Raw genomic sequence first — 16,647 nt, forward strand, 5'->3', positions numbered from 1 at the left:
TTTTCCTCCCCAGCCACATTTACATGCAAGGACGCAAACACGGCCGTGCGTGCTGTCCTTCATTCCACTTCTATCGGAGAAAGCAACTTTTTCATTTGTCAAGGCAGAGTTGCTTTTATCCAAAAGGAAGTGTGGTTCTTATCTTGTTTATTTCATTTCTTTTATATTTTGGGTCTTCACAAGTCTTAGTTTCTTAGCAAGGAACAGACTCAGCCAGATTGACTGGCTGGCATATATGCTTAAGGAAATGCATGTGTGTGACCCGGACAAGTGGCCGTCCTCCTGCGGAAAGTCGATTAGATCCTGGCTAGTATCTGCCAAGTGTAAACCTCTCTAGACGCTGAATGGGCACACCCAACCCACATGTGCATGCACACACACAGACACATGCACACACGCGCACACACACACGCACACACAGGTCCTGAAGCAAGGACCTTTGCTCAGGGAAAAGAGGGCAGCAGCATGTCCAGCGTCTGCATGTTTCAGGCAAAAATAAACGTGGTCTTTCTGAAGCCGTCTCGTTAGCAAAGGACACTGAAGTTCTCACGAGTTAGTTTGACCTCAGCCAGGCTTGCCGCTCGGCACCCTCCTTACTCTTCCACCGTGGGGAGCCTAGTGGCAGCCCCCTGCTGCCCAGGAAGTTCCCGCATCCTGTCCAGGCCCGGCCTGGTCTCGCATGAGGCCATCTTCCTTCTGCCTCGTAAGCTCCCTCGTCTTCCAGCCAGCTGCCTGCTTCCCTTCTGCATTAGTGGGAAAATACGAGCAGTGTCTCCTGAGCACGCCTGCCTCCTAGTTGCGTCCTCAGTGTTCCAAGCAGCACTTCAGTGCCCCTGCCCTGCTGCTCAGCACTGACCTCAGTGCCCCCCGCTCCCTGGGGAGGCGTTTCCCTGCTCCCTGTCATACACCTGTCAGCCTCACCTACAGGCTGCTCGCACAAGGGTCTCAGAGCCCCCACACTAGTGAACACAGGACTGGAGAGTGCCTCTCCCAGCTCCGGGGAGTGGCCAGCATGTGTTTCGGAGCAGACATCAGACCCACCAACAGCCCGTGCATCAGGTGCACTGGCCAGAGCAGAAGCCCACAGGCTTCAGCCTTGGAGAAAGAGGCACCTTTATCCAAAACTCACTATAGCCAGCCCTCCATGTCCACGGGTGCTGCATCTGCAGATTCAACCAATTTTGGATGAAAAACAAATTTAAATAACAAAAATAAATTTAAAATGACAGTACAACAAAAAGCAATCCAAATTTTAAAAATACGGTAGAGCAGCTTTTTCACAGCCTTTACCCTGTGTCAGGTATGGTGAGCAAGCTAGCGAGGGTTTGAGGTGTGGGGAGGACTGTGCTGCTCTCACAGGGCCACACACTTTCATTCAGGGCTGAGGCGAGGGTTTGAGGTGTGGGGAGGACTGTGCTGCTCTCACAGGGCCACACACTTTCATTCAGGGCTGAGCCTCCGGGTTTTGGTATCCGAGAGGTCCTGGAACCCACCCCCCCGCAACTGATACTGAGGGGTGTAACTGGGTGTTTTCTGTTGTTGAAGATCCCAGAGGAGCACGACCTGGAGAGTCAGATCCGCAAGGAGCGGGAGTGGAGGTTCTTGCGGAACAGCCATGTCAGGAGGCAGGCCCAGCAAGTCATCCAGAAGGGTAAGGCACCAACACAGCCAGCCAGGGGCTCGTTCCAGGGCTGGGGGTTGGGGGTAGGGCCCCGTGAGCAGGCCCCGCTCGGCCCCGCACACAACCTTCTCCCGCCACCCACTGTCCCACAGCAGACCCGCCCCCCACCTACCCTGCCCATAAGCACGTTAAAGCTGCTGGAAATGACAGGCTCCTCCTCAAGGTCCTGCAGCCCAGAGTGGAGGGGGCGGGGCCGGGGTGGGTGCGCAGCCACCACGGGGAGGAGGGCTCTCCCAACACTCTGCCTCTCCCAGCCCACAGGGCAATGAGCGCAGGTGGAACTCATAGAAGCGGAACGTGGCTCGTTGACATTTCTGGAAGGGAAGGCCTCTGAGAGTCCACGTCTCCCCACCCAGACAGGTGTCTTTGTGCAGGCTCCACGGTTGGCATGTCCTTCCCTGGGAACAGAAAGTGGAAATGGCAGGCCCTCGTTTCCTCGGGTGGTCTCCACCTTGTCCCTGGAACAGTGGCTAGCTCTATCACCCCACACTTGAGTCACAATTTTCCCAAACCTCCCAGAGTTGCCACCAGATGCCGAATTGCCCCTTTCACCTGCCTCGTTGTTTGTCCTCCTGGCCGCACCCGGGGTGGAGGGCCAGGGAGCAGCCCAGGAGTGGGGACCTGTGCAGAGGGAGCTCTGGAGGAGATCTGGGCTGCAGGTGGCCCCAGGCTGAGGGACTGTGTGGGCATCGGGGAGGCCCTGAGAGTCAACACAGCAATGAGGGTGTCAGGGAGCCCCACGTCAGGTACCCTGGACTCTCCCCAGGATCCAGGACAGCGCCGGGGTCCAGGCCCAGCCCTGTACCTCCCCCACCCCCGCCGAGGGCACTGAGGGTGCAGAGCAGCAGTGGAGTCTGCACTCGTCCCCCACCCCATGACCACAGGCTCCTGCCACTGAGCCAGCTCTGGCTGAGGGACCTCAGGCTACCCCCAACCAAATCAGCCCCATCAGAAAACAACGCTGACCCCAGTCTGCACGTTGCCTGTTCTGACCTTGCATCTCTGGCCTATAAAATTCTAGGGATTATTATGGGTTACTTTCTAAAGCTGGAGTTGATGACCTGTAAGACAGATGCCTTCTGCTGAAGCCAAGGGCCCTGCCAGCTTTGTGCAAGCCCTGCCCACAGGCAGCAGGGCACCATGGCCTGGTCCTCAGGAAGCATGTCCAGGCCCGGCTCACACCTCTGCCCTGCTAAGCACTGAGGAGAGTGCTGACTTCTGGGACCAGCAAAGTTTCTGAAGCATGTTCCCATACAGCTCTCCCTGTAAAGGCCTGGGGTTCATCTCACGTTCTCGCAGACGGTGGCTGTGGTGCCGAAAGCTAATCATGGTGGTTTGTACCCTCTGTGCATCTGAAGAGCTGGTGGCTGACCAGGCTTACAGCATCCCGTGTTGCGTGCTGCCTCAGCCTCCGCCGCTGAGCTGAACCCTGCGGCCAGGGTGGCTTTCTCCAGCAGAGAACACATGACCCTGTTGGCTGCGGCGTCTCCGGGTGGTGGCAACAAGAGGTTGTTTTCCTGGGAGGTTGGTGGCTCCCTAGGACTCTGCCCTGCTGGCTGGGATGGCCAGCACCTGGGGGCTGCCTGCTGCCTGAGACAGGCTTGGGAGCTGAGTCTGGCTCACACAGTGCAACGTCGGAAGATGAGCTGCCCCTGGTGCCCAAAGTCTCGCTCTGGCCTGGAGGCTGTGGTCAGAATTGAGCAGGGTGTGAAACAGAGCTGGCGTTCAAGACACAAAACCAAGATTTCTAAACTAAAAAAATCCTTGTAAACCAGAGATGGGAGTTCTCTTTGTGAAAAAAGGAGATAGATTGTCCAAACACACAGGAGGAGCTGCTGAGTCAGTGGAGACGCCAGCAAATGAGGCCTCAAGACGCAGAAGACTTTGCCAGTGGGTGTGGTACCGGGAGCCATGAGGAATGAGGCTGCACCCTCCTCCCGGTCCTGCTGTGCTCAGAATTCAGATTCAGGCCACGTTTTTTTTACTTGACAACCAACTGTGTGCTGGGAAAGATGTGAGTGTTGAGAAAAAGGAGAAGCTGTAGATGCCTGTAGATGGAAGAGAGTTAGCCAGAGAGAGTCACCGTCACCCAGGAGATAGGATTGGGAAGTCCTGTGTCTTTCGGGCCCTGGCTGGCTCTTCACCTTCTCCTGGACGACAGTCACGGCTCTGGCTGTCACACACTAATTTTGCGCAAGTACAAAATGTGTGGGCTGGGTGGGGTTCCCCTTTGTCTTTCGGTGCTTGGAATTACGCCCAAACTCCCTCCAAGACTCCCTGTCGATGCCCTCCAAACACTCCTTGCAGCTGAGAGTGAAGACGCCGCTAGAGTAACTCAGTGTTCTGCCACACCAAAGCCGAAGCCCCTCCTGATGTAACATGGCTCACCTTTCTGTGGTCTGGGTGCTTGCTGTTTAAGGACAGGAGCTGGGGACTGACAGTGTTGGAAATGGGGTAGCTCACCCAAGGTGCTGAGCACACCAAGTGCCGGCGAGGCTTCAGCCTACAGACGCTGCAGCCCTGGTGCCGCCTGGACAGTGCCAGGCACAGGCGGAGGGGCTGTCAGCTTCTGGGGCGGGGGGGGTGAGTTGTGGCCTTGGCTGTGCTTAAGCCCAATTAGAGCGGCCTGCAGTGGAGTGCCCAAGTCTTGTGGCTTTGACCTTGCTCCCTGAGGGCAGGCTCCTTCTGTTATAGGACTTTCTCTTTAGTCCAGATAAAAATGGGGTCCCTGTCCACGACCATGAAAACTTAGGCTCCCAGGCACTTTGAAGGGTGAGAAGGGCAGGGTTGATTGGGTGAAAAGGAAAAGGGGGAAACAGGTCATCTCCGCGAAGCCAGAGTCTTGCTGGAGCGCTTCCTGCCTCGCAGACTGAGTCCCAGGTTATGCCCCGGATCTGGAGAGGCCGGGCTCCTCCTCCTGCAAAGGGCACCAACTTCTGTGGCTCCCCACTGTTCTCCCAGTGTGCAGGCTGGTGGAGTTTCTCTGGGGACCCCTTTATACTTGGCTGTCTTACTTCCTGCCAGAGCACAAGCCCACCACTCCCCAAAAGGAAAACTTGTGGCCCGCCGCGGTCCTCCAGGCTAGACCAGTTCAGCCGAGGATGTGGTTGGTAAGAACCAGGTGGCCTCGCTCCATACCACCTGGAGCTGTGTCCAGCTGAGGAAGGCTTGGGGTCTCCAAGATGCCCCCCTGGTTGCCCAGAGCCATGCAGGTGACTGCGGCCAAGACCGGGAGGTGGCCCAGCTTCCGTCCTTGGCACTGCAACAGACCATCAGGCTTATGCACCCACAGACCACCAGCCGCTCTGAACAAATCTCAGCTCAGTCACTGAGATATGTTGGAATCCATCTTGACCCCTCTGTGTTTTCAGCTTCCTTTTATGGTTCCTTATAGAACAAAGCCTTTCAAAGTCATGAGGGAGGGACTTATTTTCTAGTGCTGGTATTTGGGGGCCTGGTGATTAAGTCCACTTCCCCTCTTACGTTAAATGTGTGGTTCTGTAGTAGATCCCTCCATCAAGGAAGTTCATAGTTGCAATCTTTCTAGACTGAAAGACCCGACTCTGCCCGCGATGTGGACTGTGGCAGCCGCACCTGTGTCTCCATCTCAAGTCTGTTAGGAATTAGAGCCCTATTGAGCTTTGTTCTGAAACCTTTAGCACTTTATTTGTATAATCCAACCCAGATAAATGTACAGGAACATGAGCACCAATGCCGAGCTTCGCCGAACACTTCCACGAATCCAGCTTGGCATCGGGAGCTTTGGGGGTTCTGAGCAAAGGCATGGACCCTACGGCCAGCGCCCCGGGCCCTCACTCTGGGAACTCAGTGGCTGCCGTCCCCACTGAAGGCCCAGATGTGCCTACTCCTCAGCAGGTGGTCAGGCCCCTCCCTTCACTCTGCTTTTCTTCTGCTTCCTTTGTACCTCTCCAAGTCCCCAAGGTATTGATGGCGGCCATGATAAGATATATCATGAATATTTATTGTAGATTTAGACTGGCTTGCTGGGCACAGTGACTCATGCCTGTAATCCCAGCAATTTGGGAGGCTGAGGTGGGTGGATCACCTGAGGTTGGGAGTTTGAGGCCAGCCTAGCCAACATGGTGAAACCCTGTTTCTACTAATAAAAATTAGCCGTGTGTGGTGGTGGACACCTGTAATCTCAGCTACTCAGGAGGCCGAGGCAGGAGAATCGCTTGAATTCCTCCCTTCCCGGGAGGCGGAAGTTACAGTGAGCCGATATCATGCCACTGCACTCCAGCCTGGGCAAAAAGAGGGAAACTCCATCTCAAAAACAGGAAAAAAAAAAAAAAAAAAAAACTGGCTACTGGCTGGGTGTACACTTGTAATCCCAACACTTAGGGAGGCCAAGGCAGGAGGATCGCTGGAGTTTGAGACCACACTGGGCAACCTAGTAAGATCCTGTCTTAACAGAAAGCCAAAAAGTAGCCAGGTTTGGTGGCGCACGCTCTAGCCCCAGCTACGTGGGGAGGTGAGGCCGGAGGATCACTGGAGCAGGAGGCGGAAGCTGCAGTGAGCCGTGATCACATCAGTGTACTCCAGCCCTGGCAACAGAACAGGACTCGTCTTTAAAAAGTAGGAAAAGGGGAAAAGGCGCTGGCTCCTGGATCCATGCTTGTGTGTTTCTTTTGACAGGCATCACGAGATTGGACGACCAGATATTTCTGAACAGGAACCCCGGCGTTCCCTCTGTGGTGAAATTCCACCCCTTCACTCCATGCATCGCCGTAGCCGACAAGGATAGCATCTGGTATGTACCGCGCTCATGGGGCCCTACTTCCAGCTGACTGACAGCCCCAGTGATACCCCATTCACCCCCCAGCACCGCTCCTCTTCCTTGAAAAGCAGATCAAGGCACTCACCCGGGACCCTTAGCGCCGTTTCCCAAGAAATGCCCCACTCACCTTCTCTATGACTGAGCTGCGCACACACGCACCCCATGTGTCCTGCCTGCAGGTCACAGGGGAGTGGCAGGGGCTCCCTGATCACACTTGTAATAGAGGTGTGCCCAGGGGCCCCAGCTTGCTGCCCCGTCTGCAGAAGCAAGTGTGTGACAGAAAAGCAGTAATAAGTGACACCAGGTGCCCAAGAGAAGTGGGTTTAGTTCACAGCCAGTGTCACCCTTATGTAGTGGAGAGAGTGCCCACCTCATGGGGGAGGTCCAGCGGGAGGCTCTCTTTATAGCTCATGAAATCCCTTTGGTTCATACCTCTGTTTCTTTTTCCTCTCTTTTTAAAAATTGTGGTAAAACATACATCACATAAGATTTGCCATTTTAACCGTTGTAAGTGTGCAACCAGTGGCGTTCAGCGCATTCACATTGTTACACAACCAGCACCTCCACTGGTCTCCGGAAGCTTCTCATCACACAAACCAAAGTGTGGTCCCATCAGGCCCCAGCTCCTCCTGCGTGCCCCTGACCCAGCGTTCTACTTGCCTCTCTCTGAAGTGGCCCCCGCTAGGAGCCTCACACCAGTGGAGTCCCTGGGGGTGTGGCCCCTTTTGCCTGCCTTATTGGACTCAGCATAGTGTCTTCAAGTTTCCCCCAAGGTATAGCACATGGCAGAATTTCCTTTTCATGGCTGAGCAGTATTCCACTGTGTGGATGGCCCACACTACATCTATCCGCTCATCTGTTCATGGACACCAGAGTCGCTTCCACCTTTTGGCTATTGTGAATAGCGCTGCTGAGAACATTGGTGTACAAGTGTCTGTTCAAGTTCCTGCTTTCTGTTTCTTGGGGATGTGCCCAGAGTGGAATTGCTGGACCATCTGACAGTGCTCTGTTTAATTTTCGGAGGAGCCCCCTGGCTGATTTCCGCAGGACTATGCCTGCTTCCCTCCCACGGGAGAGCGCGTGGGTCCCATTTCCCACATCCTTGCCAGCACCGTTCCTCTTTGTTTGGACGCAGAGTCTTGCCTTGTTGTCCAGGCTGGTCATGAGCTCCCAGGTTGTGACAGTTCCCCTGCCTCGGCCTCCCAAGCAGCTGGGATGGCAGGCGCGGGCCCGTGAGTGGCTGGGATGGCAGGCGCGGGCCCGTGAGTGGCTGGGATGGCAGGTGCGGGCCCGTGCTTGGCTGCGGTGTGTGGTTTTACAGCTGCCATCGCCCCGGGTCGCAGGCAGTACCTCACTGTCATTTGGTTTGCAGTCTCCTAATGACTTTTCTCATTCCTCTTATTCCCTGAAGCTTTTGGGACTGGGAGAAAGGGGAGAAGCTGGATTATTTCCACAATGGGAACCCTCGGTACACAAGGGTCACTGCCATGGAATATCTGAATGGCCAGGACTGCTCGCTTCTGCTGACAGCCACGGGTGAGCGGGGTTTGCACAGCCGGGATCGGAGCCCAGAGTCTGGGGGAGTGGCAGGGGAGGAGGACATACGATCCTGAGACGCGTTTGCACGTCTGTCTTACAGACAGCCCTGCTCATACGTGAGGGCCACTGTCATCCAGAAGTGGGGAGGCTTATTGGGGGGAAGGGCTTCAATAGCAGAGGCAGGAGAGCAAAGATGACCCCATCCTTCGGGTTATAGGGACCTGTCTTTTCATCTCGGTCCTCTGGCCCTTCCATCACCAGGAAGAGCCTCTGTTCTTAAACCCTGTGGGATACCGGGTAGGTCCCATGTGTCACCCAAGAACCGGGGAGGGTTGTCCCAAGCCCCGACACATGCCGAGTCCTCTCCAGCCAGGGTCTCCTGGCGTTGCCGACTGGTTCGCCACTGGCTGTGCCCACCAGGCGCTGGCACCCACCTCCTCAGGTCCTGTCCTACGTCCGAAAGGACGTCCTTGACTGTGGTGGTTGCTGAGCAGTGGTTCATTGGCATCGTGGGTCTCACTCTGGTTTTGGTTTTCTTGGGGTTTGGGGGGTTTTTTGGAGGGAGGTTCAAAATGTCTTAGTTTCAGGGGGTTGGGGGTTTTTGGGGGGTCTTTTGGGAGGGAGGTTGAAATGTCTTAGTTTTGGGGTTTGGGGGGTTTTTTGGAGGGGGGTTGAAATGTCTTAGTTTCGGGGGGTTGGGGGTTTTGGGGGGTCTTTGGGAGGGGGTTTGAAATGACTTAGTTTCACCCTCAGTTTGAAACAGTTGTTTCCACATCAGTTCCCCCACGTTGACAGCCGTTTTCCTTTAGCGCTTTGAAAACCTGCTTCCATTGCCTCTCATGGATGAGAAGTCACGTCAGTCAAGCTGCACTTCCTGTAGAGATTAGAGAGGCCGGGAGGTGGGTGGGAGAGGAGGGCACAGGTGAGGGAAGCGAAGGCAGATGCCCAGATCCCACCCAGCGTGTCCCTGTCGGCCCCAGCCCCGGGACCCCTGAGCCTCTACAAGTGTCAAGTTGGTTGTGCTGGCAAGTGTGCAGCCCTCTCTCGGCGCCGTTGAGGGCTTCTGGTGAGGGGCGTAGCCATAGGTACTCGTCCTGGTGCAGCCCCTCCTCTGACCAGTGCCACCTCAGGACCAGGTAGCATCAACCCATGTCGAAAGCCCGCCCTCCTCCCTGTAGCTGTCAGATGTGACAGGGAGGAGATACATAGTGGCAGGAGCAAGGACCAGCCAGGCTCAGCCCAGGTTTCAGAGGCCAACTGTGGGCATCTCTGAGCACCAGACGGGGAGGGCAGGTCCTTGGCTGAGAGAGCAAGCACTGGAGAGGGGCTGGGGTCCTTTACAGAGCAGGCTCCGGACAGCAGTGGAAGGGCTTCAGCTCCAGACCCGGGAACATTCAGTCTGTGTGATGGAGAGCGGGAAAGGCAGGCAGGTGGAGGAGAGGCCATCAACCACGAGGGCAAGCAGCTGGGGCTTGAGGGCACCTGGGGGCCATGCAGGAGGGGCTGGAGAGGCCAGGGGGCAGGGTTCCCAGAAGGCTCAGAGGACCTGCATGCTTGCCCCACACCCAAGCCAACCTCCCCACCGTCTGCTGGAGGACACAGAGGGCCATTTACCTCATTCTAAGCCCCTAAGAGCAGGGCGGTGCGTCCCTGCCCAAGCCTTAGGCAGAGAGTCCAGACGTCTGTGTTGTCCCTTCAGGTCAAGGCTACTTTCTCTGTGGAGCACAGATAGGAATGGGGAGGAAGGAATAAGGGCCCTGTGTGTGTCCTTTGTGAAGCTGGCCTTTCATTCTGCTCCCTGGCACAGGCTGGCTCACCAGAGAGTAAAACGCAGTCCCACCCACCTAACTGGGCTTCACCCACTTGCCTCCCCTCCAGGAAACCCCATGGCCCCGAGCTGGAGGGAGGAAGGGGCAGCCTTAGGTCCCAGAGCAGTCAAACCTCACTCAGAGTTGAGCTCTGTGGCCAGGGTGGGACAGGATTGTGGTCTCCCATCCCCCCGGGCTACGGCTCCTCCCGCTGGCTCTCCCAGATGTGGATCTCAGGGCAGAGTCAAGTCGGCGGGCACCCAGAGATCTGGAACCATGGTGGCAAGTCATGCTGCCCACCCAGCTCACTGCAGCAGGTCGGCCAGGCAGGGCTCTTACTGCCACACAGAGCACAGGCCAGGCCAGCCGGGGCTGCTTCACCTCCTTCCCTCTCTTCCCTCCCCAGATGACGGTGCCATCAGGGTCTGGAAGAATTTTGCTGATTTGGAAAAGAACCCGGAGATGGTGACCGCATGGCAGGGGCTCTCCGACATGCTGCCTACGACGCGAGGTGGGTCCGGCCAGCTCCTCCCACAGCAGAAGGTGCTCCCGGGGCTGTAGGCATGCTCCAATTCGACGGTCCCTCTGGGGCTGTCTCTACACAGGCTGCTCCCCCTCAGAGTCCCTGAAATCCCAAAGCAGCAGCCCCCCGCCGATGTCCCCAGAAGCGCGTGAGCCCCAGACCCCTGAGTGCACTGCCTGGCCGGAGCCCCAGGGCTGGACATGGTCAGCCACCCACAGGTGCCCTGTCCCTGACCTGCTGCCTGGGCTTGCAGACCTGCTGCTTGGGACAGCATCACTGCTGGCAGGGCCTGAAGGGCCCACGTCACGCACTCGCACTCTCTGGCCCCAAAGGTAACTCCTCCTTGGGAGTGGGTGCACATGGCCACCTGGGGTCTCATGTGCTCGCCGGCCTGCCTAGGCTGGTGGAATGGAGCGGCTGCAGTGCCATCTCTGTGCACAGCTCTGCGTGTTGCCTGCGCCACTGCACAGCCTGGGCGAGGGGCGGGGCGCAAGCCCGCAGGTCCTTCTGGAAGGACTCAGGCAGAAGTTAGGAGGCTCACGGGGTCTGCATTTCCAGAAGCCCCTCGGCAGCGCCAGGCATTCACCTCCAGGAGTCATTGCCCTTCAGCGAATCCTGCAGCCCTTGGCGATGCTAAGAGTGAACACATGCCCCCTCTGGCCCCCACTGCCGGCTCCCTCTGCCAGTGTGTGATTTCTGTGTCTTTGTCTGTGGCCTGTGGATGTAGCCTTACACCTCATAGTCGGCCGTCTGTGTAAGGCCTGCGCTGGCTCTGCCCCTCTGTCCCAGGAGATGCAGCCCTCACATGCCTCAGGGGCCTCATGGGGGCAGCTCCAGGGTGGACATTCCTCAAATGCTGGATGTTTTTTAAATGTAGCCATGTTCTTAAGTTTCATCGAGCAAAAAACATCACACCCAGTACTCCACTTGCCTCTGTCCCGATCTCCAGGCTCTGCTTGCCCCGTGGGGCAACCCTCATCTGAGGTGTGACAGTTTCCTTGGGACAGGGCAGGAGAGGTGAGCCCCAGCCCAGGCCCTGGTCAGGAGGGGTCCCAGGAGACAGCTGGGTGGCCAGCCTGGGGGGTCAAGCCACTCGCCGGCCATTGAGTGCATCTCCGAAAGACCAGTTTTGGTGACACTGTGTCATTTTCGAGAGATGAAAGATCAGTGATCAAGGAAAGGCTGTTTTCCAGGCATCGCTCAGAAGCAGTGGTGCCGTGGGACAAGCTGGGCTTCAGCACGGGAGCACCTGGCCAAGTCCTGGCTCTGCCTTGCTCTTTCTCTCGTTTGCTTTTGTGAGAATTTTCCACCCAGTCCAAGGCTTGGACCTGCTGGAAACGCAGTGCTAAAAGGACACACCTGCAGCTGGCACCGGGGTCCCTGGGACCCCCCCGGAAGCATCCACACGTCCATGCCCAGGCCACGCTGCAGGAGACAAGACCTGCTGCCTGTGCCTCGGTCTCTCATGGGCTCTGGGTCTCTCTGGCTCAGGACAGCGGGGCCCAGCTCACACATCAGGAAATAGCACCAAGGAGGGACGTGGCCTTCTTAGCCCAGACCCCCCAGTGCTTCCTTCAGAGCAAGAGCCTGTGCTGTGCTTCAGGGGTCTTGGGGATGGAGAACGAGGCTCTTACCTCGGGGGAAGGCAGCAGAGGAGTCTCGCTGGACGTGAGAGCTCCAGGCCCCAGGCCCGGAAGATTGTGTCAGCTGTGGTCTGGGGCTGCCAGGCACAACCCTGGAGGTTGTGCCTCCAAGCAGGGTGTCACTGGGCACTGGTGGCACAGGACATGGGAAACCTGGGTGTGGGCAGCAGGCAGGTGTGTCACTGCTGCTGCAGCTTTGCTATGTGTCCAGGACTGGTTCAAACCAATTCCCTTGGTGTCACAGAATCTGAACTATAAAGGGACTGGGGATCACCTGACTACACCCCTCGACACCAGAGGCCCAGGGTTGGACTGTGGCATGTCCCCCACACCGGCATGTCACTGCCTTACCTGGGTACCTCGGCCTTCGTGCTGGAGACAGGGCCTTTACAGAGGTGATTAAGGTCAAACCAGGCCACCAGGGTGGCCCTAACCCAGTGTGCCAGTGTCCTTATAGAAGAGGCCTCCAAGACACAGACACTCGTGCAGGGACGGGATGTGGGTGGCGAGTGGTTCCTGGGGCGCTGGCTCAGCATCACCCAAGGAGGTCACCGTGTCACAGGAGGGCCTGAGTCCCAGCAGGAGAGCTAGGCCATCCATCTCACTGGCCCAAGGGTAATTGTCATTGACTGGAATACTACTACATGAATCCAGAGCCGTGAATGCTGACCACGGCATGGCCACTACCCTTCCTAAGAGGTCACAGTCACCGGGACCCAGTGTTGGCATTTGATAGATTAATAGTGTGAGCAGTTGGCAAACCTCCACAACGTGACAGTGAAGGGAATAAATGACTCACATGAATGGCCAAGGACCAGACACTCCATCTTCATGGGTACTCCCTGAGGACCCACCACACGTCTGACCTGGTCACCGCGGGGATCCGGGGAGCTGCAGAGGTTTCATATTCCCCGGGAACTGAGGGGCTCAGACCCTCTTCCAGCTTCTGCTGTGGGGAGCCTGCAAGAGCCCCAAGGCGCGACCTCCACTCGTCCCAGCACCCACTCGCCTCTCCTGGACTCGCCCCAGTCGGGGTGCCCCCAGCTCAGGCACACACACTGCAGGCTCCTGCCTTGGCCTCCCAAAGTGCTGGGGTGACCGGCGTGAGCCACCATGCCTAGCCGGTGCATTTTCAAAGTTGTGCAGCCACCATCTTTACCTAGTTCAAAGGATCCTTGCCACCCCAGAAGGTGGCCTGCTGCCCGTTAAACCAGTTTCTTCCCATAGGTTCTTATTATTCATTTTTGAGACAGGTACTCACTCTGTCACCCAGGCTGGAATGTGGTGGCACCATCACAGCTCGCTGCAGCCTCAACCTCTCAGGACTCAGGCGATACCCCCACCTCAGCCTCCTGAGTCGCTGGGACCACAGGCCCTCCCCACCATGCACAGCTCCCATAGGTTCCTGGCTTAAACAGAGTGGAACCCGAAAACGTCTGCAGCTAAGCTGTCTGTGCTCATACATCCGCCTCCAGGTCTCAGAGTGGGACCTCCCGGCAGGACGGCACTGGGCCCTGGTAGAAGGAGCCACTAAAAGGGATGTAGCAGGAATCTCGGGCAGTGTCCTCCTCGGTGACCCAGACGCCACTTCCCAAGAGCATGTCTGGGGTGGGCAGCAAGTGTCCTTCGTGATTAATTTAGGTAACAGCATTTCACGAGGGAGAGGGGAGCTCCAATTCTGTGTTTTCGGGCTCTGTCAGCTGCACGGCTGCAGCAGGAGCTGGGCTCTCCTGGGCAGAAGCAGGGAAGCAGGTGCCCTCTGCCTGGTCATACACTTTCCCTCACTGTGGTCACAAGGCCTCTCACCAATGGAGCAGGGCTGCAAGGTGAGAGCCTGGGACCCACCAGGGCCCCTGCTTCTGACCTGCTGGGGGCAGGGGCATCGCCATAGGGGGCTGTTCTTTTTCCATTTATTTTTGCTTGTGTTTGGTTTTGGTTTCGAGATGGGGTCTTGTTCTCACTGCAGCCTCAACTACCTGGGCTCAAGCGATCATCCCGCCTCAGCCTCCCAAGAAGCTGGAATATAGGCGCATACCACTATACCAGCTACTCTTTTATTATTTATAGAGACAAGGTCTCGCTATGTTGCCCAGGCTGATCTTGAACTCCTGGGCTCAAGCAGTCCTCCAGTCTCAGCCTCCCAAAGTGCTGGGATTACAGGTATAATAAACACATCTGGCCTGGGACTGCATTTCAAAAATAAATAATATATGTATGCTAGCAATTAACAACTAGAAAATATAATTATAAAACATCACTGGCCGGGCATGGTGGCTCACGCCTTAATCTCAGCACTTTGGGAGGCTGAAGCTGAGGCCAAGAGTTCAAAAGCAGCTTGACCAATGTGGTGAAACCCCATCTCTACTCAAAATACAAAAATTAGCTGGACATGGTGGCAGGTGCCTGTAATCCCAGTTACTTGGGAGGCTGAGGCAGGAGGATCACTTGAACCCTGGAGGTGGAGGTTGCAGTGAGCCAAAATCACACCACTGTACTCCAGCCTGGGTGACAGAGTGAGACTCCATCTCAAAAAAAAAAAAAAAAAAAAAGGAAAAAGAAATCATGGACAACAGCAATAAAAACTTCAAGATACCTAGGAATGAATCCAACAAATGCTCCTTCTTCACAGAACAAAGCATAAACTCTAATTGAAGCTATAAAAGGCACATGTGGTATTGATGGCACCAGAGCCATGGATGAAAAGACTCATCATTGTGAAGATTGGCAGTTCTCAAATTAATCTGTGGATTTATTGATACACTTTGATTATATTCTCAGGAGAGATTTTTGTGAAATGCAGAACAGCTGAGACAGTATTAAAGAGGCACAGATGGCATTATGAAGCTGCAGTCGTGGGGCAGCCAGGCCAGGAGGCACCAGGGCCCTCAGCACAGCAGTCAGCCCAGAAAGGGGAATGTGGCAGGGTGCCTTTGCACACTGAGGGAGGAGCCACGTTGCAAAATGGTGTTGGGACAGCTGGTGCTGTATAGAGAAAGATGCAGTGATACCCCTACCTCACACCATGCACATAACACATCACAGTGAGAGACCTAACCTATAAAAGCCTTTAGGAGAAAAACAAAGAGGAAATCTTCATAACAGTGAGGAACAAAAAGACAGCTTGAACAGGAGACCGAGGGTAAAGACATCAATAGGTTTGACTGCACACTTCTTCGTGACCACAAGAAAAATGTCACGGCTGTAATGTAAGTGGCAGAATAAGAAAGGATATTTGCAGTATCTACAAGTTACAGAATATATATAAAAACACATGCGACTGTGCAAACACCTCAGGTCAGTAAGGATTTGGGGACACCGGCTCATGTGTGTTCTGCCAAGAGTATAGATGGTCACCCATTGAGGGAATGAAATAGCCTCCCCCAGGGAAATCGGAGGCGTGCAGGATGCATGACCAGCAGTTCCGTTTCTAGGCGCTTCCTTCTCCGCCCGCAAGGACATGTGAAGGTGTTGACTGTGACATGGTTCACAAAGCCAGGGACAGCTCAAACGATGGGGTTAGTTGTGCAATCGAAGATAACATGAGATCAAGTGAGTTAACCAGAGCTGTATGTCTCGGGCCGGATAAATCCTCAAAGCCTAACGTTGAAGAAGCAAGTTGTGGCTGGGTGTGGTGGCTCACACCTGTAATCCCAGCACTTTGGGAGGCCGAGGCAAGTGAATCACCTGAGACCAGGAGTTCAAGACCAGCCTGGCCAACCTGGTGAAACCCCACCTACTAAAAATACAAAAATTAGTTGAGTGTGGTGGTGAACACCTGTAACCTCAACTAGTTGGGAGGCTGAGGCAGGAGAATCACTTGAACCTGGAGGGCAGAGGTTGTAGTGAGCCGAGATTGTAGCACTGCACTCCAGCCTCGGTGACAGAGCATGACTCCATCTCAAAAAAAAAAAAAAGAACCAAGTCACTAGAAAATAGGACCCATTTTGACATCGAAGCACGTTTTAGAATGTGGAAGGCTGCGGTGTTGACGGGCGTGCTCAAGCAGGAAGACCTCAGCGGCCCTGGGGAGGCGCCCTCAGCCCAAGGGACAGCTCTCCAGGCAGGGGCAGGGGGAGCTGTCACTGTGTCTAAAATTATGCTTTTCTAAGAAAATACAAAAGAGCAAATAGTGGTAAAATGTTAGCAGCGTTAGAGCTGGCTGGTGGGTACAGGGATTACGGTGGTGTGCTTTTCTGTATGCTTAAAATATTTATCATTATACTTTTAGAAGTGAATCTGCTTTTAAGTAGAGGCTGTCATGTGAGGTGGGGGTTGCTCTGCTCTGTCTAATCCCAGCACAAAGAATAGCCCTTGCCCGTTCTCTCCGTCCATCCCTTGCTGACGCTGGCCATCCGGAGTCAGCCCCTTGCTGTCCAAAGCTGCCAGCCTGTGGCCCATGCCAAGCTCCTGTTTGTCTCAGAACTGGCTTCCTCCAGCTTTGACAGGGCCAAGCGGAGGACCCTCATCTTCAAGCAGTGGCAGCCTTCCTAACGTCACCGAGACCTGCCCATTCTGCCCAGGGTCTGGACAGTGGGCATCTGGACAGGCGTTCTGGGAAGGCCCTGTTCCCTCTGGCAGATGACTGGGGTGTAGTTGAGTCAGGGTGAGGCTCGGAGTTCCAGCTCAGAATTTGGTCCCATCCTGGACGTGGGGCA

At 55.6% G+C, this 16,647-nt stretch overlaps 1 protein-coding gene across 5 annotated transcripts in view; it reads left to right on the forward strand.

The window, feature by feature from the left end:
• The window catches only part of RPTOR (regulatory associated protein of MTOR complex 1), a 424,873-nt gene that overhangs the window by 400,393 nt on the left and 7,833 nt on the right, over window positions 1-16,647 (forward strand). For all 5 annotated transcript variants that reach the window (XM_054256583.2, XM_054256581.2, XM_078374864.1 and 2 more), the window contains 4 exons: window positions 1,546-1,651; window positions 6,338-6,452; window positions 7,891-8,015; window positions 10,233-10,337. In XM_054256583.2, the coding sequence (XP_054112558.1) occupies window positions 1,546-1,651; window positions 6,338-6,452; window positions 7,891-8,015; window positions 10,233-10,337 (451 nt within the window). The remainder of the gene's footprint in view (window positions 1-1,545; window positions 1,652-6,337; window positions 6,453-7,890; window positions 8,016-10,232; window positions 10,338-16,647) is intronic.

The sequence above is a fragment of the Callithrix jacchus genome, chromosome 5 (genome assembly GCF_049354715.1).
Source record: "Callithrix jacchus isolate 240 chromosome 5, calJac240_pri, whole genome shotgun sequence".
Lineage (NCBI taxonomy): Eukaryota > Metazoa > Chordata > Mammalia > Primates > Cebidae > Callithrix > Callithrix jacchus.